The 26,969-nt window shown below is 48.7% G+C and overlaps 1 protein-coding gene across 3 annotated transcripts in view; it reads right to left on the bottom strand.

Annotated features, from left to right (window-relative positions):
* Positions 1-267: 267 nt before the first annotated feature.
* The window catches only part of ZC3H3 (zinc finger CCCH-type containing 3), a 108,485-nt gene continuing 81,783 nt past the window's right edge, over positions 268-26,969 (bottom strand). For 2 of the 3 annotated variants that reach the window (XM_040432046.1, XM_040432047.1), the window contains exons 9-12: positions 21,666-21,797; positions 12,329-12,504; positions 12,079-12,251; positions 268-1,409 (exon numbers count right to left, since the gene is read on the bottom strand). In XM_040432046.1, the coding sequence (XP_040287980.1) occupies positions 1,378-1,409; positions 12,079-12,251; positions 12,329-12,504; positions 21,666-21,797 (513 nt within the window). In that variant the 3' untranslated portion in view covers positions 268-1,377. The remainder of the gene's footprint in view (positions 1,410-12,078; positions 12,252-12,328; positions 12,505-21,665; positions 21,798-26,969) is intronic. The other variant, XM_040432048.1, reaches the window with a different exon arrangement.

The following is a 26,969-nucleotide window of genomic DNA, read 5'->3' as shown; positions in this document are numbered from 1 at the left end:
ATGAGAAGGTCCAGTACGGAGTCTACATGTGAGGTTTGGATGGAGATCCTGGTATGACAGAGATATATGGGCTGGTGGAGGAGAACGTGAGTGGCATCGGCAGGAGACAGCTGGTGACAGGACAGGTGCAGCTGAGGGTCACGACAACATACAGAAGGAGGAATGAGACGAGTTATGGGGAAGACTGTGGATATGACGACTTCTCCATTGAACTTTGAGACAATAAAAACCAAACACGACAAAATCACCACAGGAGTCACGAAGACGTAAAGTAAAATATCTGCACTTTAATGAAAAGTTACCGTTACAAGCGGACAACTAAAAGGAAATAAAACACTTTATATAAAATGTAGGGGGCGCCGTCCTGGGTTCAGTAAAAAACTTCAACTTGTCTTGTAGCTGTGTCGGAAGATGACCACCAAAACCAAACCTCGTGGTCACCCCAAAACCTGGCAGTGGAAGGTGGTGAATACTAAAAAGTAAGTATAAATGGGAGCAGAGCTCCACCGTATGCGAACCGTGGAGAGTGGTCAGCACGTGGCCCCACGTGGGTAGAGCTATCCCTAAACAGAACTGACACCGGCTGCCAAAAATCAACCCAGATGTCTCCTGCTCAAGATCATCAGCAGAAGATAAGGACATGGCGGCAATGTGTCATTAGCATATATGTAAATGAGGGGATGTTATTGGCAGCCTCTGTAACCATGGAGATATTCTGTCAGTCACGATCCATAGTTACCAGATCTTCGGTGCAGTGTCTGCAGCGCAATTTGGGTCAAAATCTGACTTGACGATCGGCCTTTTCTCCGACAACCAGGGAGTGTGGATGGTGGTGGCAGCAGAGCCCTGAACAGAGTAGGAGGGCCTTCTAGATTCCTCCAGAATCAGACCCAAATAATTAAAGGGGATGATGAACAATGAGATATTTACCCAGCCATTCGACATCCGGGGACCCCGTCAGCGGGGTAAAGGGTCGTCTGCAGCCGATCACTCCCGTTAGTAGAGATCTGTGGTTTAACACTGTCGTGAGGGTCATAGCGGGAAGGCAAACGCAACCCTCCAAACTAGAAACGCGTTACAGAAGTGCAGACGCTAACCTCACCGGCAGGGGTTAAAAAACCATACAAAGTAAATAGTAAAGTCTCTTCTTATAAAATTATCTGACAAAAAGATAAATCTATAAAGTACAGAAGGTATGAAATGTGCGAGCGCTCCTCTCATCAACCTGAGAATCCGGTAACACAAAGACCGCCAAAAAGGACACAGATAGCGCCACCCTCTGACTGCAGGCCAGATAAACAAACACTCCAGAAACACAAGAGAGGAAGGAAAGACCCTGAGAAACGGAGGCTACAGAGCAGACTCCTCCAGATGTCGTCACAGCCTCGGCTTGATCTGAAGAGGTTTTCCTACAAGAGAGAGACAGAGATCATTAGGACCATGGTAAAATTCTGATGGGCTGTTACCACCACTAGGGGGAACATAGTAGATTACAGCCCATAGATATATACAGCCACCACTAGAGGGAGCTCAGGAGATTACTGCATACAGATATATACAGTCACTACTAGAGGGAGCTCAGAAGATTACTACATACAGATATATACAGCCACCACTAGAGGGAGCTCAGGAGATTACTGCATACAGATATTTTCAGCCACCACTAGAGGGAGCTCAGGAGATTACTACATACAGATATATACAGCCACCACTAGAGGGAGCTCAGGAGATTACTACATACAGATATATACAGCCACCACTAGGGGAGCTCAGGAGATTACTGCATACAGATATACACAGCCACCACTAGAGGGAGCTCAGGAGATTACTGCCTACAGATATATACAGTCACCACTAGAGGGAGCTCAGGAGATTACTGCATACAGATATATACAGCCACTACTAGAGGGAGCTCAGTAGATTACTACATACAGATATATACAGCCACCACTAGAGGGAGCTCAGGAGATTACTACATACAGATATATACAGCCACCACTAGAGGGAGCTCAGGAGATTACTACATACAGATATATATACAGCCACCACTAGAGGGAGCTCAGGAGATTACTACATACAGATATATACAGCCACCACTAGGGGGAGCTCAGGAGATTACTGCATACAGATATATACAGCCACCACTAGAGGGAGCTCAGGAGATTACTACATACAGATATATACAGCCACAACTAGAGGGAGCTCAGAAGATTACTACATACAGATATATACAGCCACCACTAGAGGGAGCTCAGGAGATTACTGCATACAGATATATACAGCCACCACTAGAGGGAGCTCAGGAGATTACTACATACAGATATATACAGCCACCACTAGAGGGAGCTCAGGAGATTACTGCATACAGATATTTTCAGCCACCACTAGAGGGAGCTCAGGAGATTACTACATACAGATATATACAGCCACCACTAGAGGGAGCTCAGGAGATTACTACATACAGATATATACAGCCACCACTAGAGGGAGCTCAGGAGATTACTGCATACAGATATTTTCAGCCACCACTAGAGGGAGCTCAGGAGATTACTACATACAGATATATACAGCCACCACTAGAGGGAGCTCAGGAGATTACTACATACAGATATATACAGCCACCACTAGGGGAGCTCAGGAGATTACTGCATACAGATATACACAGCCACCACTAGAGGGAGCTCAGGAGATTACTGCATACAGATATATACAGCCACTACTAGAGGGAGCTCAGTAGATTACTACATACAGATATATACAGCCACCACTAGAGGGAGCTCAGGAGATTACTACATACAGATATATACAGCCACCACTAGAGGGAGCTCAGGAGATTACTACATACAGATATATATACAGCCACCACTAGAGGGAGCTCAGGAGATTACTACATACAGATATATACAGCCACCACTAGGGGGAGCTCAGGAGATTACTGCATACAGATATATACAGCCACCACTAGAGGGAGCTCAGGAGATTACTACATACAGATATATACAGCCACAACTAGAGGGAGCTCAGAAGATTACTACATACAGATATATACAGCCACCACTAGAGGGAGCTCAGGAGATTACTGCATACAGATATATACAGCCACTACTAGAGGGAGCTCAGGAGATTACTACATACAGATATATACAGCCACCACTAGAGGGAGCTCAGGAGATTACTACATACAGATATATACAGCCACCACTAGAGGAAGCTCAGGAGATTACTACATACAGATATATACAGCCACCACTAGAGGGAGCTCAGAAGATTACTACATACAGATATATACAGCCACCACTAGAGGGAGCTCAGGAGATTACTACATACAGATATATACAACCACCACTAGGGGGAGCTCAGGAGAGTACTACATACAGATATGTACAGCCACCACTAGAGGGAGCTCAGGAGATTACTGCATACAGATATATACAATCACCACTAGAGGAAGTTCAGGAGATTACTGCATACAGATATATACAACCACCACTAAAGGGAGTTCAGGAGATTACTACATACAGATATATACAGCCACCACTAGGGGGAGCTCAGGAGATTACTGCATACAGATATATACAGCCACCACTAGAGGGAGCTCAGGAGATTACTACATACAGATATATACAGCCACTACTAGAAGGAGCTCAGGAGATTACTACATACAGATATATACAGCCACCACTAGGGGGAGCTCAGGAGATTACTGCATACAGATATATACAGCCACCACTAGAGGGAGCTCAGGAGATTACTACATACAGATATATACAGCCACCACTAGAGGGAGCTCAGGAGATTACTACATACAGATATCTACAGCCACCACTAGAGGGAGCTCAGGAGATTACTACATACAGATATATACAGCCACTACTAGAAGGAGCTCAGGAGATTACTACATGCAGATATATACAGCCACCACTAGAGGGAGCTCAGGAGAATAATGCATGCAGCTATATACAACCACCACTAGAGGGAGCTCAGGAGATTAATACATACAGATATATACAGCCACCACTAGAGGGAGCTCAGGAGACTACTACATACAGATATATACAGCCACTACTAGAGGGAGCTCAGGAGATTACTGCATACATATATATACAGCCACTACTAGAAGGAGCTCAGGAGATTACTACATACATATATATACAGTCACCACTAGAGGGAGCTCAGGAGATTACTACATACAGATATATACAGCCAACACTAGAGGGAGCTCAGGAGATTACTACATACAGATATATACAGTCACCACTAGAGGGAGCTCAGGAGATTACTACATACAGATATATACAGCCACCACTAGAGGGAGCTCAGGAGATTACTACATACAGATATATACAGCCACCACTAGAGGGAGCTCAAGAGATTACTGAATACTGTGTTATTACTGACTTCTACCGTATGCAGTAAGTGGTCTCTAAAGAATGTAACATGACTAGCAGTATAGGTACAGACTCTCCCCACAGTGCCACTTGTGTTGCCTTCTATAGATACTCTACCCATTGTGCCAGTCTTGTTCCAGTCTACAGACATTGTACACATGGTGCCAATCTTGTCCTAGTCCTGTGATGGCTAACCTCCTGTACTCCAGCTATGGTAAAACTACAACTCCCAAGATGCACACTTGCTTGGCTGCTCTCAGAACTCCACAGAAATGAATGGAGCATGCTGGGAGTCGCAGTTTCACCACAGCCGGAGGTTAGCCATCACTGTTCTAGTCTGTAGACACTCTACCCATGTTCTTGTTGGAGTCTATAGACAGTCTACACATGGTGCCAGTCTTATTTCAGTCTATAGATACTCTACTAATTGTGCCAGTCTTGTTCCAGTCTATAGACTCCCTACACTTGGTGCCAGTCTTGTACCAGTCTATAGACTCTCTACACTTGGTGCCAGTCTTGTACCAGTCTATAGACTGTCTACTCTCGGTGCCAGTCTTGTACCAGTATACAGACTGTCTACACTCTGTGCCAGTCTTGTTCCCGTCTATAGACTCTCTACACTTGGTGCCAGACTTGTTCCAGTCTATAGACTGTCTACACTCGGTGCCAGTCTTGTTCCCGTCTATAGACTCTCTACCCTCGGTGCCAGTCTTGTTCCAGTCTATAGACTCTCTACCCTCGGTGCCAGTCTTGTTCCAGTCTATAGACTCTCTACCCTCGGTGCCAGTCTTGTTCCAGTCTATAGACTCTCTACACTTGGTGCCAGTCTTGTTCCAGTCTATAGACTCTCTACACTTGGTGCCAGTCTTGTTCCAGTCTATAGACTCTCTACACTTGATGCCAGTCTTGTTCCACTTTATACACATTCTACACTTGGTGCCAGTCTTGTTCCAGTCTATAGACTCTCTACACTTGGTGCCAGTCTTGTTGCAGTCTATAGACTCTCTACACATGGTGCCAGTTTTGTTCCAGTCTACAGACATTCTACACATGGTGCCAGTCTTGTTCCAGTCTATCGACTCTCTACACATGGTGCCAGTCTTGTTCCAGTCTATCGACTCTCTACACATGGTGCCAGTCTTATTCCAGTCTATAGACTCTCTACACATGGTGCCAGTCTTGTTCCACTTTATACACATTCTACACTTGGTGCCAGTCTTATTCCAGTCTATAGACTCTCTACACTTAGTGCCAGTCTTGTTCCACTTTATACACATTCTACACTTGGTGCCAGTCTTATTCCAGTCTATAGACTCTCTACACATGGTGCCAGTCTTGTTCCAGTCTACAGACATTCTACACATGGTGCCAATATTGTAGCTTTCTATAGATACTCCACACATGGTGCCAGTCTTGTTGCCTTCTTTAGACACTCCGCACATGGTGCCAGACGTGTTGCATTCTGTAGGCACTCTACCCATGATGACAGATGTCAGCACAGCACAGAAAGATCTCCTTCTGGTGCCAGCCTAGCCACACAGTGTACCTGGCTCTGCGCACACAGACTGGATGGCAGGCTGGCAATCTTGTCCCATTAGTGTAGGAGGCTGCAGAGCTCATTACTGTACAATAAAGCCCTTTATTTATCACCTCGCCCCCTCCCGTGTGCCCGCCGCACCTCTAACACCCCGCTCTCACCACGTTGACTGCAATTAGTCACCTGTGAGGAGGGATGAGAAGTGACAGGTGCAGCGCCAGGCTCCAGGACGGGGACAGAATAAGACTGGCAGGTATCCAAGAGGAGCTAACCCCGGCCGCTGATCGGGTGCCTATGGGATGCCAGGTGTGAAGACATGCACCCATTAAGATTAACCCCTAATTCCCAGGCGGACCCCATTACAGAGCTTGCTACCCACATCCTAAATACCCTATAAATCTGAACTGTTATACTGCATATTTGCATCCCTCGCTCCAACTTCATTGCTTGTGTGTCAGTCTTTACTGCAGTCCTGATATTGTATTCTTGCAGGATGAAGCAGAGCTGTGAGTCATGCAGAGGTGGTTTCCTGCTAAGATAAAGTCCTTACATACATTCAACCATTTTTTTTTATTCAAACAGGGGAAAAGATTTAATATGACATGGACTTGAAAATACACTGGGTAAAGTCCTATGGGGCCTCACAGAATGAAAGCAACCATACTTTACACTGCAGCTCTGCTCACTTGCTCCACAGCTACGATCAGTGATTCTAGCAACGCTGCTGCATTGTCTGAGGAGGTGAGAAATCCACTTCCATATTCCATTATAGACCCATGCTGCTTGGCCTCTCCACCATGCTTTTCACTGCAGCTCAGCTTGCTCAGACTGGTAGCTGTGTACAGCACAAGTCTTCTAGCTTGGAGAATGCGTTCCGGAGCCGCTGCCATCACTGGAGAATCCGTTTTATCCGTCAGTTTGCTCATTATTTCCCCTCGTCGGTTTGACGCCACTGAGAGAACCGATCGGATGCACTCGCGCGTCTCCAGCCAGTGCTGGTCTGAAGAGCTGACACTGATCGTAGAACCAGTGGGTTCTGCCCCAGTATAACCAGTGACACAGTCTGAGTCTCGGGCGGCGGCACGCTGCTGTCACCATCTGGCACTGAGTCGTCTCCGCCATTACTGCACGGTGGGGGCTCTGGCTCGTTTACCGCACTGAGCCACTCACTAAGCCCTGAAGTCGCAAACAGCGGGGGGCCCCAATCAATGCTTACAGAGCACGAGCAGGGGCCCGGCCATAACTCACCGAGCTAACTGCATGAACCGAAAGCTGAGGTACGTTATTAGTGATCGCAGGAGGACGGAGGCCCGAAGATTAAAACCGCGGGCAAAGTAAATGGTTATCTGGTGACAATGGCCTTGCGTGGTGTCCGCAGTATGTGGTGGTCAGTACCTACCAAAAGTGGTCCTAGGAAGGAGAACTGGTGACAGGGTCATGGGTGCTCAAGGCTCATTCGTGTGGAGAGTGAAGTTGGGCCCACAGAGAAGCTGCTGGTGGAGGTGACAGAAAGGTGTCAGGACACAGGGCAGTGGACCTGCCGACCAGCAAGAGCCCATGCTGTCCCTTGTCCAGCACCAAAAATGACTACAATGGGTCCATGAGCTTCAGAACTGGAGCAACGGAAGAACGCGGCCTGGTCTGAGGAATCACATTACATCATGTGGATGGCCGGCGCATATGTGTCACTTACCTGGTGGAAGAGATGGCACCAGGTGCACTATGGGAAGAAGGCCGGCCTGGTCTGAGGAATCACATTACATCATTTGGACAGCCTGCACATATGTGTCACTTACCTGGTGGAAGAGATGGCACCAGGTGCACTATGGGAAGAAGGCCGGCCTGGTCTGAGGAATCACATTACATCATGTGGACAGCCGGCGCATATGTGTCACTTACCTGGTGGAAGAGATGGCACCAGGTGCACTATGGGAAGAAGGTAGCCTGGTCTGATGAATCACATCATGTGGACAGCCAGGTGCGTCACTTACCTGGAGAGGAGGTGGCACCAGGTGCACTATGGGAAGAAGGCGGCCTGGTCTGATGAATCACATTACATCATGTGGACAGCCGGGTGCGTCACTTACCTGGAGAGGTGGCGGCACCAGGTGCACTATGGGAAGAAGGCGGCCTGGTCTGATGAATCACATCATGTGGACGGGCGGGTGCGTCACTTACCTGGAGAGGAGGTGGCACCAGGTGCACTATGAGAAGAAGACGGCCTGGTCTGATGAATCACATTACATCATGTGGACAGCCGGGTGCGTCACTTACCTGGAGAGGTGGCGGCACCAGGTGCACTATGGGAAGAAGGCGGCCTGGTCTGATGAATCACATCATGTGGACGGGCGGGTGCGTCACTTACCTGGAGAGGAGGTGGCACCAGGTGCACTATGAGAAGAAGACGGCCTGGTCTGATGAATCACATTACATCATGTGGACAGCCTGCACATATGTGTCACTTACCTGGTGGAAGAGATGGCACCAGGTGCACTATGGGAAGAAGGTAGCCTGGTCTGATGAATCACATTACATCATGTGGACGGCCATGTGTGTGTTTGTCACTTACCTGGAGAGGAGGTGGCACCAGGTGCACTATGGGAAGAAGGTAGCCTGGTCTGATGAATCCCATCATGTGGACGGCCGGGTGCATCACTTACCTGGGGAAGAGATGGCACCAGGTGCACTATGGGACGAAGACGGCCTGGTCTGAGGAATCACATTACATCATGTGGACAGCCGGGTGCGTGTGCGTCACTTACCTGGAGAAGAGATGGCACCAGGTGCACTATGGGAAGAAGACAAGCTGGTGGAGGCAGTGTGATGCTCTGGACAATATCCTAGTGGAAACCTTGGGTCCTGGCATCATGTGGATGTGACACGTATGACCTACCTAACCACTCTACAGACAATAGACCCCCTTCGTGGTAGCGGTGCCCTCTTTCTGCTGGATAATGCCCCGGCCACACTGCAAAAACTGTCCAGGAATGAGGAACACGACAAAGAGAGGAAGGTGATGGCGACTGGCGAGTCTCAATCCGATCATCACCTGCGGGATCCACGGAGGTCGCACTGAACAACTTACCGGACCTGATACCACAGGACACCTCAGGGATCGGGTGGAGTCCACACCTTGAGGGGTCAGAGAGGGGGAGATACAGAATATCGGGTGGTGCGATGTGATGCAGGTGACACAAGCCGCGTGCATCCTCCTTGTGGAGCTACAAGTGGTCGCTGCTCTGCTGCTGGATGAGCAGAGCCGTGTCGGTGGGATTCGCTGTGACCTAGTTCTGCACAGCTGCTTCTCGCCCCCATGCTGCTCTGCCCTCGCTCCCTGTTTGCACCCTGTCAGACGACCCTCTGCCTTTTCACAAGTTCTCGCCCTGTTCTCAGGCGCTGTCTCAGCAGCGGCGCCATCGTTTTCATGGAAAACCTAAAAGGTGCCGCCCTTACCGTGTACATGAAAGCGTGTATGCTGCGGTAAAGATGGACGCAAGAAACACCGACATCAGGCAAGGCAAAATGAGAGAGAAAAATGTCTGCAGCAACAAAAAATGGTGGAAAATTTGTAGAAATATTGCATCGCATTTCAGAAATTTGCTGCAATTCTGACATAACGACGTACATCGATATAACGAGTCAAGTAAAAAAACGTAAGGTAAGTCGCACAGAGGGGGTCATCACTCAGCTTCCTGCATATTCTGAATGGCCTACATACTCCTCTCCAATGTTACTGATCACTGCAGATCTGGCATTGTATTCATGAACCAGGAAGCTCAGCCTGAGCAGAGATCCATAAGGGATTGTGGCACCTTATAAATCCGCTAGCTCTGCGCCATTTGTAATTGGTCTCAATGAGATAAAAACGGAGCAAACACCCGTGCACCATGGCGAACGTTACACCGGGCAGCCTCCAACGTGAGGTCCCTATGGCGGCACGTTGGCCTGGCCCGTGGCCGTCATCCACAAAAGTGCGGTCAAAGACGCGGAACCTCGGCTGCACCACGAAGGGTTAACCGGGTAATGCCCGGACTTGCCGCGCGCGGGATGAGCGTGCTCAGTGGAGCCGTTAAGGACGCGTGTTCCATTAACGTTACGACTGTGAAATATGGGGGATGAAATGACGGCCGTATGGCGGCAGATTTGCGGCCCGCCGCGTTGTGGAGGGTTTAATCCTCGCTCTGGCGCGCGCAGAGCTGTAAAGTGTTTACGGAGACGCTCGTTGGAGGCCATAAAATCCTCTTCTTTCTCCCAAACAAGGCTGAGCGGAGCCATTGGCAGGGCCCTGAACGCGCGCCGGGGGAGACGGGAACAGCTGCTCGCGCCGCCAGGCTGCAGCCATCTTCACCAGCAAATTAACTGGAATGGGCGCTTCCTAATTAAATTAGCTCGCAAATGAAGTGGTTTGCATTGGTGCGCTCGCTAATCATTAGCACAGGGGTGCGGGCAACGGAAAAGATGGGACACTGAGAAGGGGGAGGGGGGAACAACTACTCCCATTATAACAGCCGTCAGGGAAAGGGTTACAGAGTGGATGGGTGGTCATGGGGCCAGGACACGGGCTCTGCCGTGTGATCTCACACCTGCTGCGGGCGACGTCACTTTACACAGATGCTCTTGGGGGCTCATACCTGAGAAAAGGATGATGGGAGTGATCCATTGTGCTAGATAGGAAAATTAGAGCTGTGAATCCCTGACAACAGGGATGATGGGAGTCATCCATTGTGTTAGACAAGGGGATTAGATTGTGGGTTCATCAGAACAGGGATGATGGGAGTCATAGACGTGAGTTCCTATGGAAAGGGATGTTGGGAGTGACACATTGTGTTAGGGAAATCAGATTATGAGTTCCTGGGAACAGGGATGATGGGAGTGATCCTACACGTTAGATAACAGGCATAGGTTTTGAGTTCCTGGGGGAAGGGATGATGGGAGTAGTCCATTGTGTTAAATCCAGGGATTTGATTGTGGGTTTGCGGGAATAAGGATGATGGGGGTGATCCAACGTGTTGTGCAGATCTGTCAGAGGACGAGCAGCAGCTGATCCTGAGATGCATCGTGTCTGTAGGAAGCAGTCAGCAGGTTTGTGGACAGCCCGGGTCAGCTCCTATAACGCAGGGCGCTTCATGTTCAGTGCCGAGACCGAACATGCAGGGAATGCTGGGAGATTTCAGCTCTGAAGTTTGCAAATTTGTCAGCGCAACCCTGAAGTAAAACGGTCTCGTGATGTAAATTTGACTTCCTGCCAAATCAACCAATCAAGCGCCGTTCAGGCCGAGGCTCTGAGGGTTGGAGGTCTGACGACTTGCCGTGACTTGCGGACACTCGAGCGGCTCGGAGACGCACCTGGCCGCACGTGCGGCTGCCGGATTGGTGGCAGCTGTCTCTTCGCAGGCAGGTTCCCCGGGAGAGATCCCGCTTCTTCCTACCCCAGGATTTAGGAGTCCCAGCACGAGAGCCTCTGCCAGGAGGGGGGGGGGGTGACCTTCCTCCATGTCTGGGGGTCCCCGCCTCTCTTCCTGGGAATACACGGAGCATGGCGATGCTCTCGCCCCGTCTTCCACCTCAATTATTTATCAGGCAGACATATGGTCGGCTCTGTGCCGCGCTCCAGAGGTAAAGTGAGGAGAGAAGTCAAACTTAGAGGTGAACTCCGCAGAAAGCGCAAACTCAGGTCTTATGTCTTATTCATAGGGTCAGTACGTATCACGGGGCGGCGGACCCCGCAATCACCTTCATGGGGCGCACAACAGGGCGACCGGCACTAAACCTTTAAAGGGCTGCTCCAATAAAAAGAAGAAGCGAAATCAATGTATTTCTAATATACTATAAAGATCTCTGCTTGCTGTAAGAGAATAGAAACACACACTATTTACATCCAGTTACAGAAAACTGCAGCGGAACATGATCGGGACAGCAGCTGCACACCAGGGGTCCAAAGGATGACCAGCACCATATGTACAGGTGACGGTGGGGTGTCAGTCATGCATACTGGGAAGATTTTGTGTCTACGGCTCCTATACAGACCTATGCGTCTCCACGGCAACAGACAACACACAATCCCGGTGTAGTCGGACCCTGCAGTCTTGCTCTCTCTTCTAGAGAAAAGACTGTACCGCGCTGCAGAATAGATGCACGCCCCATTAGGGTTACCTGTGGTTTCAGATGACTTGACCCTTTCGGAGGCGGGCGTCCCCTCGCTGGCAGAGGAGCAGTTCAGAGAGATGAAAGAAGGACAGCTCTGGAGTCCGCTGCTGCCTGGGAGCTGCTCATCACTGGTGGAAGGGTGGTCACGGACACGTGTGGGCACCGGCGACATCCTGCAACTTACATGGGGTCAGGTTTGGGAGTCATTGTTTTGTATCGGGGTGGGGGACATTCTAGCATTACATCTATCTCTTACCCAGCCTGGTCCGGCGACCTCCGGCGATGCTTGGCGCTGGTTGGCATCTGCTCCGATTGCGCCGCTGCGTCCATCCGTTTCTTTCTCTGGCGGTGCTGCAGCTTACATTTTGAACCCTGAGGGCATTTGCCATCGCGGGCGTAGTCCAGACACAGCAGGGTGTGCTTCTTCTTACACTGCAGGAAGGAGGAAGACAAGCATGAAGACCACCCAATTCTTCACGACCCCCGGGTCTAATATCCCATAGGTAACCGCAGCAGGACGACGACCCCAGCTCCCAGGGTGGTGGAGGATTAGGGTTGTCATGCTGGGAGTAGTAGTTACAGACCAGTGCTCTCTGATCAGTCCCCGGGGTCTCAGCGGGGGGGGCTTCACATCTGATTGATAACATTTTAATGATTTCATTAGCGTAAGACACGGATCAGCTTAGTCAGGGGCTGCGCACGCCAAGCACGGAGAAAAGGCTTTTGGCAGATGTCCTCATGAGCGGTGCAGGGGGTGCTCGCCTCTCGGCCAACTGTGATCATGTATAGAAATACAGCATCAGATTGTGAGCTCTGCAGGACACACCATGCAATACACCGCTGCCATGTACAGAGAGGATCAAAGGCAACCACAAACCATTGTAGGGTGGGAATGCAAGCAGCAGATCTGGGTGGAGCGCTGTGTTAGCACTGCTGTGCGGAGTGCACTACGGGGCAGAAAGGCAATGGAGGGGGGAAAGTAACGCAGGAGGCAAAAAGGTTGCTCGGCTTTATATGAAATAAAACATCATCACTGCAACCTGTAATTCACATTATGTGTATCATACAATATAGACACAGGATTGTTCAGTTTGGAGCCGTATACTTATGTCATCTGCTGAGTTACATCCTGTATTATACTCCAGAGCTGCACTCACTATTCTGCTGGTGCAGTCACTGTGTACATACATTACATTACTTATCCTGTACTGATCCTGAGTTATATCCTGTATTATACTCCAGAGCTGCACTCACTATTCTGCTGGTGCAGTCACTGTGTACATACATTACTTATCCTGTACTGATCCTGAGTTACATCCTGTATTATCCTCCAGGGCTGCACTCCCTATTCTGCTGGTGCAGTCACTGTGTACATACATTACTTATCCTGTACTGATCCTGAGTTACATCTTGTATTATACTCCAGGGCTGCACTCCCTATTCTGCTGGTGCAGTCACTGTGTACATACATTACTTATCCTGTACTGATCCTGAGTTACATCCTGTATTATACTCCAGAGCTGCACTCACTATTCTGCTGGTGCAGTCACTGTGTACATACATTACTTATCCTGTACTGATCCTGAGTTACATCCTGTATTATACTCCAGAGCTGCACTCCCTATTCTGCTGGTGCAGTCACTGTGTACATGCATTACTTATCCTGTACTGATCCTGAGTTACATCCTGTATTATACTCCAGAGCTGCACTCACTATTCTGCTGGTGCAGTCACCGTGTACATACATTACTTATCCTGTACTGATCCTCAGTTACATCCTGTATTATACTCCAGAGCTGCACTCCCTATTCTGCTGGTGCAGTCACTGTGTACATACATTACTTATCCTGTACTGATCCTGAGTTATATCCTGTATTATACTCCAGAGCTGCACTCACTATTCTGCTGGTGCAGTCACTGTGTACATACATTACTTATCCTGTACTGATCCTGAGTTATATCCTGTATTATACTCCAGAGCTGCACTCACTATTCTGCTGGTGCAGTCACTGTGTACATACATTACTTATCCTGTACTGATCCTGAGTTATATCCTGTATTATACTCCAGAGCTGCACTCACTATTCTGCTGGTGCAGTCGCTGTGTAAATACATTACATTACTTATCCTGTGCTGATCCTGAGTTACATCCTGTATTATACTCCAGAGCTGCACTCACTATTCTGCTGGTGCAGTCACTGTGTACATTACATTACTTATCCTGTACTGATCCTGAGTTACATCCTGTATTATACTCCAGAGCTGCACTCCCTATTCTGCTGGTGCAGTCACTGTGTACATACATTACATTACTTATCCTGTACTGATCCTGAGTTATATCCTGTATTATACTCCAGAGCTGCACTCACTATTCTGCTGGTGCAGTCACTGTGTACATACATTACATTACTTATCCTGTACTGATCCTGAGTTATATCCTGTATTATACTCCAGAGCTGCACTCACTATTCTGCTGGTGCAGTCGCTGTGTAAATACATTACATTACTTATCCTGTGCTGATCCTGAGTTACATCCTGTATTATACTCCAGAGCTGCACTCACTATTCTGCTGGTGCAGTCACTGTGTACATTACATTACTTATCCTGTACTGATCCTGAGTTACATCCTGTATTATACTCCAGAGCTGCACTCCCTATTCTGCTGGTGCAGTCACTGTGTACATACATTACATTACTTATCCTGTACTGATCCTGAGTTATATCCTGTATTATACTCCAGAGCTGCACTCACTATTCTGCTGGTGCAGTCACTGTGTACATACATTACATTACTTATCCTGTACTGATCCTGAGTTATATCCTGTATTATACTCCAGAGCTGCACTCACTATTCTGCTGGTGCAGTCGCTGTGTACATACATTACTTATCCTGTACTGATCCTGAGTTACATCCTGTATTATCCTCCAGGGCTGCACTCCCTATTCTGCTGGTGCAGTCACTGTGTACATACATTACTTATCCTGTACTGATCCTGAGTTACATCTTGTATTATACTCCAGGGCTGCACTCCCTATTCTGCTGGTGCAGTCACTGTGTACATACATTACTTATCCTGTACTGATCCTGAGTTACATCCTGTATTATACTCCAGAGCTGCACTCACTATTCTGCTGGTGCAGTCACTGTGTACATACATTACTTATCCTGTACTGATCCTGAGTTACATCCTGTATTATACTCCAGAGCTGCACTCCCTATTCTGCTGGTGCAGTCACTGTGTACATGCATTACTTATCCTGTACTGATCCTGAGTTACATCCTGTATTATACTCCAGAGCTGCACTCACTATTCTGCTGGTGCAGTCACTGTGTACATACATTACTTATCCTGTACTGATCCTGAGTTACATCCTGTATTATACTCCAGAGCTGCACTCACTATTCTGCTGGTGCAGTCACTGTGTACATACATTACTTATCCTGTACTGATCCTGAGTTACATCCTGTATTATACTCCAGAGCTGCACTCACTATTCTGCTGGTGCAGTCACTGTGTACATACATTACTTATCCTGTACTGATCCTGAGTTATATCCTGTATTATACTCCAGAGCTGCACTCACTATTCTGCTGGTGCAGTCACTGTGTACATACATTACTTATCCTGTACTGATCCTGAGTTATATCCTGTATTATACTCCAGAGCTGCACTCACTATTCTGCTGGTGCAGTCACTGTGTACATACATTACTTATCCTGTACTGATCCTGAGTTATATCCTGTATTATACTCCAGAGCTGCACTCACTATTCTGACGGTGGAGTCACTGTGTACATACATTACTTACCCTGTGCTGATCCTGAGTTATATCCTGTATTATACTCCAGAGCTGTACTCACTATTCTGCTGGTGCAGTCACTGTGTACATACATTACTTTTCCTGTACTGATCCTGAGTTACATCCTGTATTATACTCCAGAGCTGCACTCACTATTCTGCTGGTGCAATCACTGTGTACATACATTACATTACTTATCCTGACGATCTGATGTGAATGAATCAAATCCTAATATTCAGAGCAAGGATTTGATTGGTTGCCTTGGTCAGCGCTGGCCTCACCTCTACCTGGGCAGTGCAGTCCAGCTGCTATGGAACTACAACCCTCAGCATGCCCACAGAGCCATTTAAGCCAACACGCCCATTATTTGGGGTAGGATCATATTCTACCTACTTATGTCAGATGGGAAGACAGTGAAAGGGTTAAAGAGGCAAGTGAAACCACAGGGTTAAAGCAGCAGCTGGCGCCAGCAGTACAGGAGAGGTTACGGGCCGGGAAAGGGTTAATGAGAGGAGTCCTATTGGGGGCACAGCTGGCAGCAGGAGGGTTGCAGGGTGCTGCTGCTGCCGCGGACATGTCACATGAGGTGAAGGAAGGAGTGGCGGGCGCTCATTTTTCGGGGGCCTCATTCCTCAGGGTCACTCGATGCCTCCCACCTGTCGGGGGCAACTAATTATACACACTGCGGGATCCCCGCCAATCGGCAGGTTGGGCTGTAAAGACAGAGAGGGCCCCGGGCACCGCAGCCAGCCATTAACCCTTCACCTACCGAGCAGAGGCCTCAGTTAACCCTTCCCCTAGATTGTAAGCTCCTCTCCACCTCTGTGCCAGCAATAAGTTCCTGCGTTTAATATATTAAGTATGTGAACCCCTCCTGGAGGGACGGCGGCAAAACACAATACCGGACACGGGGCCAACATTAACCCTTCCTCTACCGGACACGGGGCCAACATTAACCTTTCCTCTACCGGACACGGGGGCCAACTTTAACCCTTCCTCTACCGGACACGGGGCCAACATTAACCCTTCCTCTACCGGACACGGGGCCAACATTAACCCTTCCTCTACCGGACACGGGGGCCAACTTTAACCCTTCCTCTACCGGACACGGGGCCAACATTAACCCTTCCTCTACCGGACACGGGGCCAACATTAACCCTTCCTCTACCGGACACGGGGCCAACATTAACCCTTCCTCTACCGGACACGGGGCCAACAGTAACCCTTCCTCTACCGGGCATGGGACCAACATTAACCCTTCCTCTACCGGACACGGGGCCAACATTAACCCTTCCTCTACCGGACACAGGGCCAACATTAACCCTTCCTCTACCGGACACGGGGCCAACATTAACCCTTCCTCTACCGGACACGGAGCCAACATTAACCCTTCCTCTACCGGACACGGGGGCCAACTTTAACCCTTCCTCTACCGGACACGGGGCCAACATTAACCCTTCCTCTACCGGACACGGGGCCAACATTAACCCTTCCTCTACCGGACACGGAGCCAACATTAACCCTTCCTCTACCGGACACGGAGCCAACATTAACCCTTCCTCTACCGGACACGGGGCCAAAATTTACCCTTCCTCTACCGGACACGGGGCCAACATTAACACTTCCTCTACCAAACATGGGGTCAACATTAACCCTTCCTCTACCGAACACAAGGGCCAACATTAACCCTTCATCTATAAAACATGGGGCCAAAGGTAAAAAGGGCTCATGCACATGAATGTGTGCGTTCTATGCCTGTGCTGCAGACTGCAAATAACGGTCTGCAATACACGGGCGCCGTCCATGTGCCCACCGTTTGCGGATGCAGACCCATTCAGTTGACTGGATCCGTAATCTGCAAGATTCAGTCCGCACCACAAAAAAATAGAACATGTTCTATTCTCTAGCGGTGCAGAGGCACGGACCAAAATCCCACGGAAGCGCTCCGTAGTGCATCTGTAGGCTCCCGGCCCCCACACCACTCCGTATCACGCAGACCCATTGAATGATACGGAGGGCACGCGGCCGGAGCCCGTATATTGCGGACCTGCTGTTTGTGGGCTGAAATACGGGCATGGGCTACATTCCCTAAAGCTGGATTTACATGGCCCGAATATCAGGAGGATTATTACGAACAAGCTTTCCTACGAACACTCGCTCCCGATCATCTGCCCGTCTGAAGGCGCCGCAGATCGTTCGTTCATCGGGTGAAATGATGGTCGGTGCGCACACTTCGATCATTGTTCCTGGGCAGCAGAGCTTGCACTCTAAACAGCCTCTGCTGCCCAGGAGCAATGATTACGTATGAGGACAGCTGGCAGCAGCAGCGACCCCTCGTCCTCACACTGTGGAGGGGATCACTGCATGGAAATACAGAGCTTCACCTCCACGTAACGAGCAGCCGACTGTCAGGAAGGAACCTGCTCCTCGGCCGGTGTAAATGCTGCTCAACATTAACCCTTCCTCTACAGAACAGGGATTAAAGGGGTTTTCTGGGATTTTACTCCTCAGCATAGGACATCAATGTCAGATCGGCGCTGGTTGACGCGAAGGCCGTGCTCCATGTCAGCGCAGCCTTCCCTTCATCGCTTACCTCCTCGCCAGCGGCGTGATTACAAGTATGGCGTCTCCGTTCACTTCTATGTAGTACTCACTGGAATAGGAAGGAGCCGTCCCGTGGACGTGAATGGGGACGCCATACTTTGTAATTACGCCGATCACCTCTGCGATGGTCAATAGTGGAGGGACGTCTGCGCTGACCTGATCGGCGGGGGTGCCGGGTATCAGATCCCGCCGATCTGATATTGATCACCTATCGGCTCGATCATCGTGTGATCTGCGGCACCTTCAGACGGGCAGATTATCTGGGACGTGTGAATCCAGCTTAACATTAACCCTTTCTCTACTGAACTGGAGCCAACGCTAATTCCTCTTCTACCCAACAGAAAGCCCTTAAAGGGGTTGTCCAGGACCAGTAAAATACAGCACCCCCCCCCAGTCCACAGGTTGTGTGCGGTACTGCGGATCTGCCCCCACGTTTGTCTAAACCTGGACATCCCCTTTAACTGTTCGCTCTCCAGCATCAGGGGGAGGATAAAGGAAACCACATCCGATAACTCAGGGAGGAAACGCTGACCCATTAACCCCTGCGCTGCCAATGTTACAAAATGAAAAGTAAATCCCAGTCCCTGCACTATGAATAGCTTGGGGGAAGGGGGGGGGGGGGGGGGGGGGGGGGGGGGGGGGGGGGTGTACTAAAATCACAGGCAAAATGGGAGCCATTAACTGTCTCAGTGCCGCAGCGCTAATGGGCCCTCCTCCCCCGGGCAGGGAGCAGCTGAGTGCCGGGCCGTCATTCATCACCGGCTGGTGACGCGGGCGGATCCGGTTTCCCTCTCTATTAGTACACGGCTCGCTGTGACATTTGTCACTTAGTGAAGAATCCTCCGGCTACGCAAATGATTTATCCCTACACATCCCAGCAAAGTCCTGGGGGTCCTGTTACCGCTGACCTTTACCCTGCCACATGGGGCCATTTTCGGGGTCGTCTATACATGTTCTATATATTTATATTTTTTTTCCCCAAAAGATGAAAAGGGAACGAAAACAGTCAGCAATCAGGGTGCGGTTACCGGAGCCGCGTCCGGAGAATTCAAGGGCCTCGTTCGCACCTGCGTTAAGGGGTTCCGACGCAGATTCCATAAAAAGCGCGGCTGTAAACTGAGAGATACTGTGACAGAAGCCCAACGGTCCCCATGACAGTCAATGGATCCCACCGCTGGCGACGGTCACATGGCGGCCATTATTTTCAGTACACTCCGCTCATGGCCATCCAGGTCACTCCCTACGAGAAGTTGTTGCGGTCACTGACCCCCCCCCCCCCCCCCACATGTAGGTTTACAGGATTCTGCATGAACCGCCGCTGACCCCCCCTTGCTATATTATTCACCCCCCCGAGTGCGCGCACTTCTGACAAGCCGCTGGTTTATAACGCCAGGCTGACATCTCGGATTCTGCCGTCTCTCCAGGGTCCGTTTCAGGAGCGGCGCAAAGATCTGCAAAACGGGGAGAGGTGAAAAAAAAAAAACAACACGCCACAAACAAACAAGCTCCGCACTCAGCACTTTCCTCTATTATTTGGGAGAATAGGGTTAACCCCTTCCAGGCCCGGCCTTGGGCAGAGCGGCGGCATCCGTCCTAGTCAGCAGTCTCATCGCACACAATTACGGCGCTCTATCCATCATCCTGACCGCAATGCTTTTCTGACACTCTGAAAAGAGACGCGCTAAGCAGTTTCGCTAATAGCATAAATATTCTAAATATCTTTTATATTTTCATTTAAATTGGAATATTTTAGAAGTAATTGCGTGCGCGGAGAGCGGCCGGCGGCGGGGGAGGGGCTGCCACTGTCTTGCGTAACCTCTCCTATCTGCGAACTGACCCCCCGGCATGGCATCCTACCACTTACTGAGCACTACTCCCCCTATCGGAAAAGCCCCATGTAAAGCAATCCATCAGGCTGTTATCATCTGTTTCTGGGAAAGCTGGGTGACCAGCAATATGGCCGCCGCTCAGGCCTTGATAGGAGTCAATATGTGACTTCTTTAGCCGCACGCCGACGGGAATTTTAAATCTGCCGCAAAAAAATTCTGCATCGTGTTAATAACAAGGCAATAGGACGGAGATGAATTGAGCGCGCGCCGAGGGCCACGAGAAAATGCCACAGTGCGAACGTGGCCTTGCTGCAATATCATGTCGGTTTCTCCAGTCGCATCCAAAGCAGCTTTCACAATTTATCTGGTTGCCCTTTGAAAACTATACTCTAAGCTGGAGGGATATGAACAGCTCTACCTGTGCAGCGGTTACCTTAGCTCCCACAATGCACTGCTCTCTGCAGCTCTGGATGTGACTTGTGTACAGAATGCAAAATCCTTCTGTCCCAAAAATCTGCAAGGCGGAAGAGAGAACTCCTGAAACCAATGACCGGCGTCTTATGCAGACAGAAATAAAATGAGCTGGGCTTGTAAATATTCTTACCCGTGTCAGTCACCACTTAATTTTTATCATTTTATTCATGAACAGTCTCTCCCATACAGGGGAGTGCTGCAGCGTGCCTAGTAACCCCCGCCATCGGTGTGGCGATGTATATGAGGATCACCCGACATCTGTCACTTTGAAGTCTCTGCGGCAGATCGTTCCACTAAGCCAATAACGGAAGGAGACGCGCGGGACGGCGGTGTCCGGAGAGAACGGAGTCCTGACTGGTATATGTGCCCATGTATTCCGCGGTGCAGGCAGCCATACTGGTTGTCACCCGGCTTTTCCAGGAATAAGACGTTTCCAGGGCTGATCCCTAGTAACACTCTATGTATAATGAAAGGTTCAGTAATTAAAAAAATAACTCTACTTGCTGTCAGTGAATGGAAACATTTTTGTTTACATCCACAACCTACAGACCAAATATTATTCCCAGCTGAGTGTTTGTTACAATCATATTCAGTGAAGATAATCCTGTAAGGTAAAGGGCCCGGGCTCCGAACTGATCCTTTTTACCTGCACTGATACACTGTAACAAACCCCTGATCAATCTAGAATGGACACGATGCAGACTCGGGCCGATCTCAGTGACTCCTGACAGATCCCACCGACGCCCACTGTCAGCCTGTCATGGTTTCTGATGGTTCAGTGACAAGAACAGCGATGTGTGCGGCTACATTCATAACGACGGAGCTGTATGTGAACGGAGCCCTACATCTGTCATTACTGGGATCTGGACACGTCCCAGTCCTCACCTTTGCTCCCATGGGGCAGTATCCTTTGAGAAAGTCCTGGCAGACCTCAGCTTTCCGGGAGACGTAGACGTGGCTGTACGGGCAGTCGTTATTGCGGCAGATTCCCTTCAGGAAGTACGAGCACACCGGCATCTGCGGAGAGAGGAAGAGGAGGCAGGCGAATAAGATACAGGAATGGTTACATCCATCCCACCCATCACTAGTATCACCAGAGTGAGAAGGGTCATTGTACTGGGAGGAAACAAACTTCAACGCCATGTTGTTTTCAGGTACAAAATTTCTCTAATACAGAGCTCCAGATCCCCTGTATAGATTAGTTACATGCGAAAAGCTGTTACTTGCAGCCACCACTAGAGGGAGCTCAGGAGAATACTGCATACAGATATATACAGCCACCACTAGAGGGAGCTCAGGAGAATACTGCATACAGATATATACAGCCACCACTAGAGGGAGCTCAGGAGATTACTGCATACAGATATATACAGCCACCACTAGAGGGAGCTCAGGAGATTACTGCATACAGATATATACAGCCACCACTAGAGGGAGCTCAGGAGATTACTACATACAGATATATACAGCCACCACTAGAGGGAGCTCAGGAGATTACTGCATACAGATATATACAGCCACCACTAGAGGGAGCTCAGGAGATTACTACATACAGATATATGCAGCCACCACTAGAGGGAGCTCAGGAGATTACTGCATACAGAAATATACAGCCACCACTAGAGGGAGCTCAGGAGATTACTACATACAGATATATACAGCCACCACTAGAGGGAGCTCAGGAGATTACTGCATACAGATATATACAGACACCACTAGAGGGAGCTCAGGAGATTACTGCATACAGATATATACAGCCACCATATATAGCTACCACTAGAGGGAGCTCAGGAGATTACTACATACAGATATACACAGCCACCACTAGAGGGAGCTCAGGAGATTACTATATACAGTCAACACTAGAGGGAGCTCAGGAGATTACTGCATACAGATACAGTCACCACTAGAGGGAGCTCAAGAGGTTACTACATACAGATATATACAGCCACCACTAGGGGAAGCTCAGGAGATTACTACACACAGATATATACAGCCACCACTAGAGGGAGCTCAGGAGATTACTGCATACAGATATATACAGCCACCACTAGAGGGAGCTCAGGAGATTACTACATACAGATATATACAGCCACCACTAGAGGGAGCTCAGGAGATTACTACATACAGATATATACAGCCACCACTAGAGGGAGCTCAGGAGATTACTACATACAGATATATACAGCCACCACTAGGGGGAATACAGATATATACAGCCACCACTAGAGGGAGCTCAGGAGATTACTGCATACAGATATATACATTCACCACTAGAGGGAGCTCAGGAGATTACTAGATACAGATATATACAGCCACCACTAGAGGGAGCTCAGGAGATTACTACATACAGATATATACAGCCACCACTAGAGGGAGCTCAGGAGATTACTACATACAGATATATACAGCCACCACTAGAGGGAGCTCAGGAGATTACTAGATACAGATATATACAGCCACCACTAGAAGGAGCTCAGGAGATTCCTACATACAGATATATACAGTCACCACTAGAGGGAGCTCAGGGGATTACTGCATACAGATATATACAGCCACCACTAGAGGGAGCTCAGGAGATTACTACATATAGATATATACAGCCACCCCTAGAGGGAGCTCAGGAGATTACTACATACAGATATATACAGTCACCACTAGAGGGAGCTCAGGAGATTACTACATACAGATATATACAGCCACCACTAGAGGGAGATCAGAAGATTACTACATACAGATATATATACAGCCACCACTAGAGCTCAGGAGATTACTACATACAGGTTTATACAGCCACCACTATAGGGGAGCTCAGGAGATTACTACATACAGATATATACAGCCACCACTAGAGGGAGCTCAGGAGATTACTACATACAGATATATACAGCCACCACTAGAGGGAGCTCAGGAGATTACTACATACAGATATATACAGCCACCACTAGAGGGAGCTCAGGAGATTACTACATACAGATATATACAGCCACCACTAGAGGGAGCTCAGGAGATTACTGCATACAGATATATACAGTCACCACTAGAGGGAGCTCAGGAGATTACTACATACAGATATATACAGCCACCACTAGAGGGAGCTCAGGAGATTCCTACATACAGATATATACAGCCACCACTAGAGGGAGCTCAGGAGATTACTACATACAGATATATACAGCCACCACTAGAGGGAGCTCAGGAGATTACTACAGATAGATAACTACAGCCGCAGCCCTCTAGTGGCGGCTGCCGGTAGTAAGAATGTGATCATGTAACTGTCTATGACTACTATAAAGACATGTGAAGGAAATAATCCATCCAGCAGATAACACATGTAACTAGTTCTTGCTCCTCTTACCTGTAATATCAGGGATTAATAAGGTCACACCGGCCGCCCCTCCCCCGCCCCCTCTCTTATGCAATATTTAAATCCCGCACAAATGAGGGCCGTAAAGGCGGCTCCTGAATATTGAAGGGATTAACAGCGACAAAACGACTTCTTAAAGTGCCTCCTTCTGGTGTTACAGCGCGATCAGGAATCATCTAATAAACTCATAAAAGCCGGTGATGAGCCTATCAGCCGGGGACATTTTTCTCTGGCGCAGTAAACCTGACAGCGCGGTGACTTTCACCTTGTGCGGCAGAACGCGGCGGTGGCCGGGACGGCACAGAACTTCTCCTCTCCAGGGCTGCAGGACATAAGGATCCTATACCGTGGACTCAAACGTACCTCAATGCAACGCGGCGCTCTGTGCCTTGTGCCTCGTCATGGGTGGTATGGAGTCTTTAGCACTGGGGTCATGACCTCCAACATCTCAACCCTAACCAGGCGAAGGAAATGTGGGTGGGTTTTTAGTACAAGGCTCCAAAGTCCCATATACCCCGTTATTATTTGGGTGAAGACCAATATGGACACGGGTGCAGGTCGCAACCCAGCTTTTCCACAGTCCTGAAAGGCAAAACTGCCTCGTTGTATTGCATGATGGGAGTTCTTGCTGCTTCACTGGTTACCCAGCTTTCCTATAGTCCTGATAGGTAGCCCTGGTTTACCTATGTAAAAATATGGGAACAGGGAACATATGGTGTCCCTTCAGAAGCCTGGAAAAGCTGGATGAGATGCAATATTGGATCTAATGGCAGCCATGTGTGTTGTCACCCAGCTTTCCCAGAAACAGAATGTGACAGACGCACTGACCTTTTGTAACCTGACAGAAGCGGACGCATCAAAGAAGGGTAAGACCTTCTGGAGTAGTGGACGGTCCTAGAACCGTATAGAAGACTCCAGGGGTACAAGGTGGACCTAGAATCTGCCGCCGTCACCTTATATTGTATCTCTTTGTCCAATTCTTAGAACTTCTGGAAAATCGGATTAAAGGAATTTCCGTGAACATAAAGGAAGATGAGGGCCTGTTCTAGACGTCTAGGTATGTATACGGATATATCTATATTTGCTCCTGTAAGAGATTCCCCGACCGTCTCAAAGTGGCAGGAATTAAAAATGGCTGCTGGCAGGAACGCTGATAAGCCGCCAGCCGGGAATGAACATGTGGAGTCCAAAAGGCCTCAGTGCCAGCGAATAAATCAGCTCCTAACATATGGAGTATGAGATATACCTACCAATTACATGAGAAGAGGGAGATTGCAATGAGTTATGTCACACATTAGATAGCCGGGAGAGAACATAGGCTTTGCAGGCAGCCGGCTAATGAACCCGAAAGTCGACGAGCCTTTCCAAATTGCTCACCGCAGACATCTCTGTTTTGCTTATTTTTATTAGGGAGAAAAATGCTGAATCGTTAGAAGTTCCTCAAGAGGAAAAGCTGTTGTAACAGCAGCGCGAGAGGTGGAGGCGGCGAGGGAGACGAGGCTCTTCCCTAACCCCGGAGAACACAAGACATTCATACACATTTACGCAGCTCGCTAAATCCCCGCGTCCAGTAGGTTCACACACAACACTCCCAACATTAAAATTAATAGCACAACCTGATGTGAGCTGCTGCACAAATGAGCCTGATCTGTATCGCGGCTGTAAAGAACGTCTCCATTATATAAAATTATAACCAAGGGGTGAGAGAGCAAAGCCGTAACCATACTTCATCCCTGCACGGAGAGAGGCGATGAAAATGTGACGCAGGAACAAGACCTGAGACTTATCCTGATCAATAACATAAAACTGAGACGTATCCTGATCAATAACACAGACCTGAGACTGATCCTGATCAATAACACAGGACTGATCCTGATCAACAACACAGACCTGATCCCGATCAATAACACAGACCTGATCCCGATCAATAACACAGACCTGATCCTGATCAATAACACAGACCTGATCGCGATCAATAACACAGACCTGAGACTGATCCTGATCAATAACACAGACCCGAGACTGATCCTGATCAATAACACAGACCCGAGACTGATCCTGATCAATAACACAGACCTGATCCCGATCAATAACACAGACCTGATCCCGATCAATAACACAGACCTGAGACTGATCAATAACACAGACCTGATCGCGATCAATAACACAGACCCGAGACTGATCCTGATCAATAACACAGACCCGAGACTGATCCTGATCAATAACACAGACCCGAGACTGATCCTGATCAATAACACAGACCCGAGACTGATCCTGATCAATAACACAGACCCGAGACTGATCCTGATCAATAACACAGACCCGAGACTGATCAATAACACAGACCTGAGACTGATCAATAACACAGACCTGATCGCGATCAATAACACAGACCTGAGACTGATCAATAACACAGACCTGAGACTGATCAGTAACACAGACCGGATCCTGATCAATAACACAGACCGGATCCTGATCAATAACACAGACCTGAGACTGATCAATAACACAGACCTGAGACTGATCAATAACACAGACCTGAGACTGATCCTGATCAATAACACAGACCTGAGACTGATCCTGATCAATAACACAGACCTGATCCTGATCAATAACACAGACCTGATCCTGATCAATAACACAGACCTGAGACTGATCAATAACACAGACCTGATCCTGATCAATAACACAGACCTGATCCTGATCAATAACACAGACCTGATCCTGATCAATAACACAGACCTGAGACTGATCAATAACACAGACCTGAGACTGATCAATAACACAGACCTGATCCTGATCAATAACACAGACCTGATCCT

This window comes from Bufo bufo, chromosome 5 (genome assembly GCF_905171765.1).
Source record: "Bufo bufo chromosome 5, aBufBuf1.1, whole genome shotgun sequence".
NCBI lineage: Eukaryota > Metazoa > Chordata > Amphibia > Anura > Bufonidae > Bufo > Bufo bufo.
This window is presented reverse-complemented; position numbering and strand designations above follow the sequence as displayed.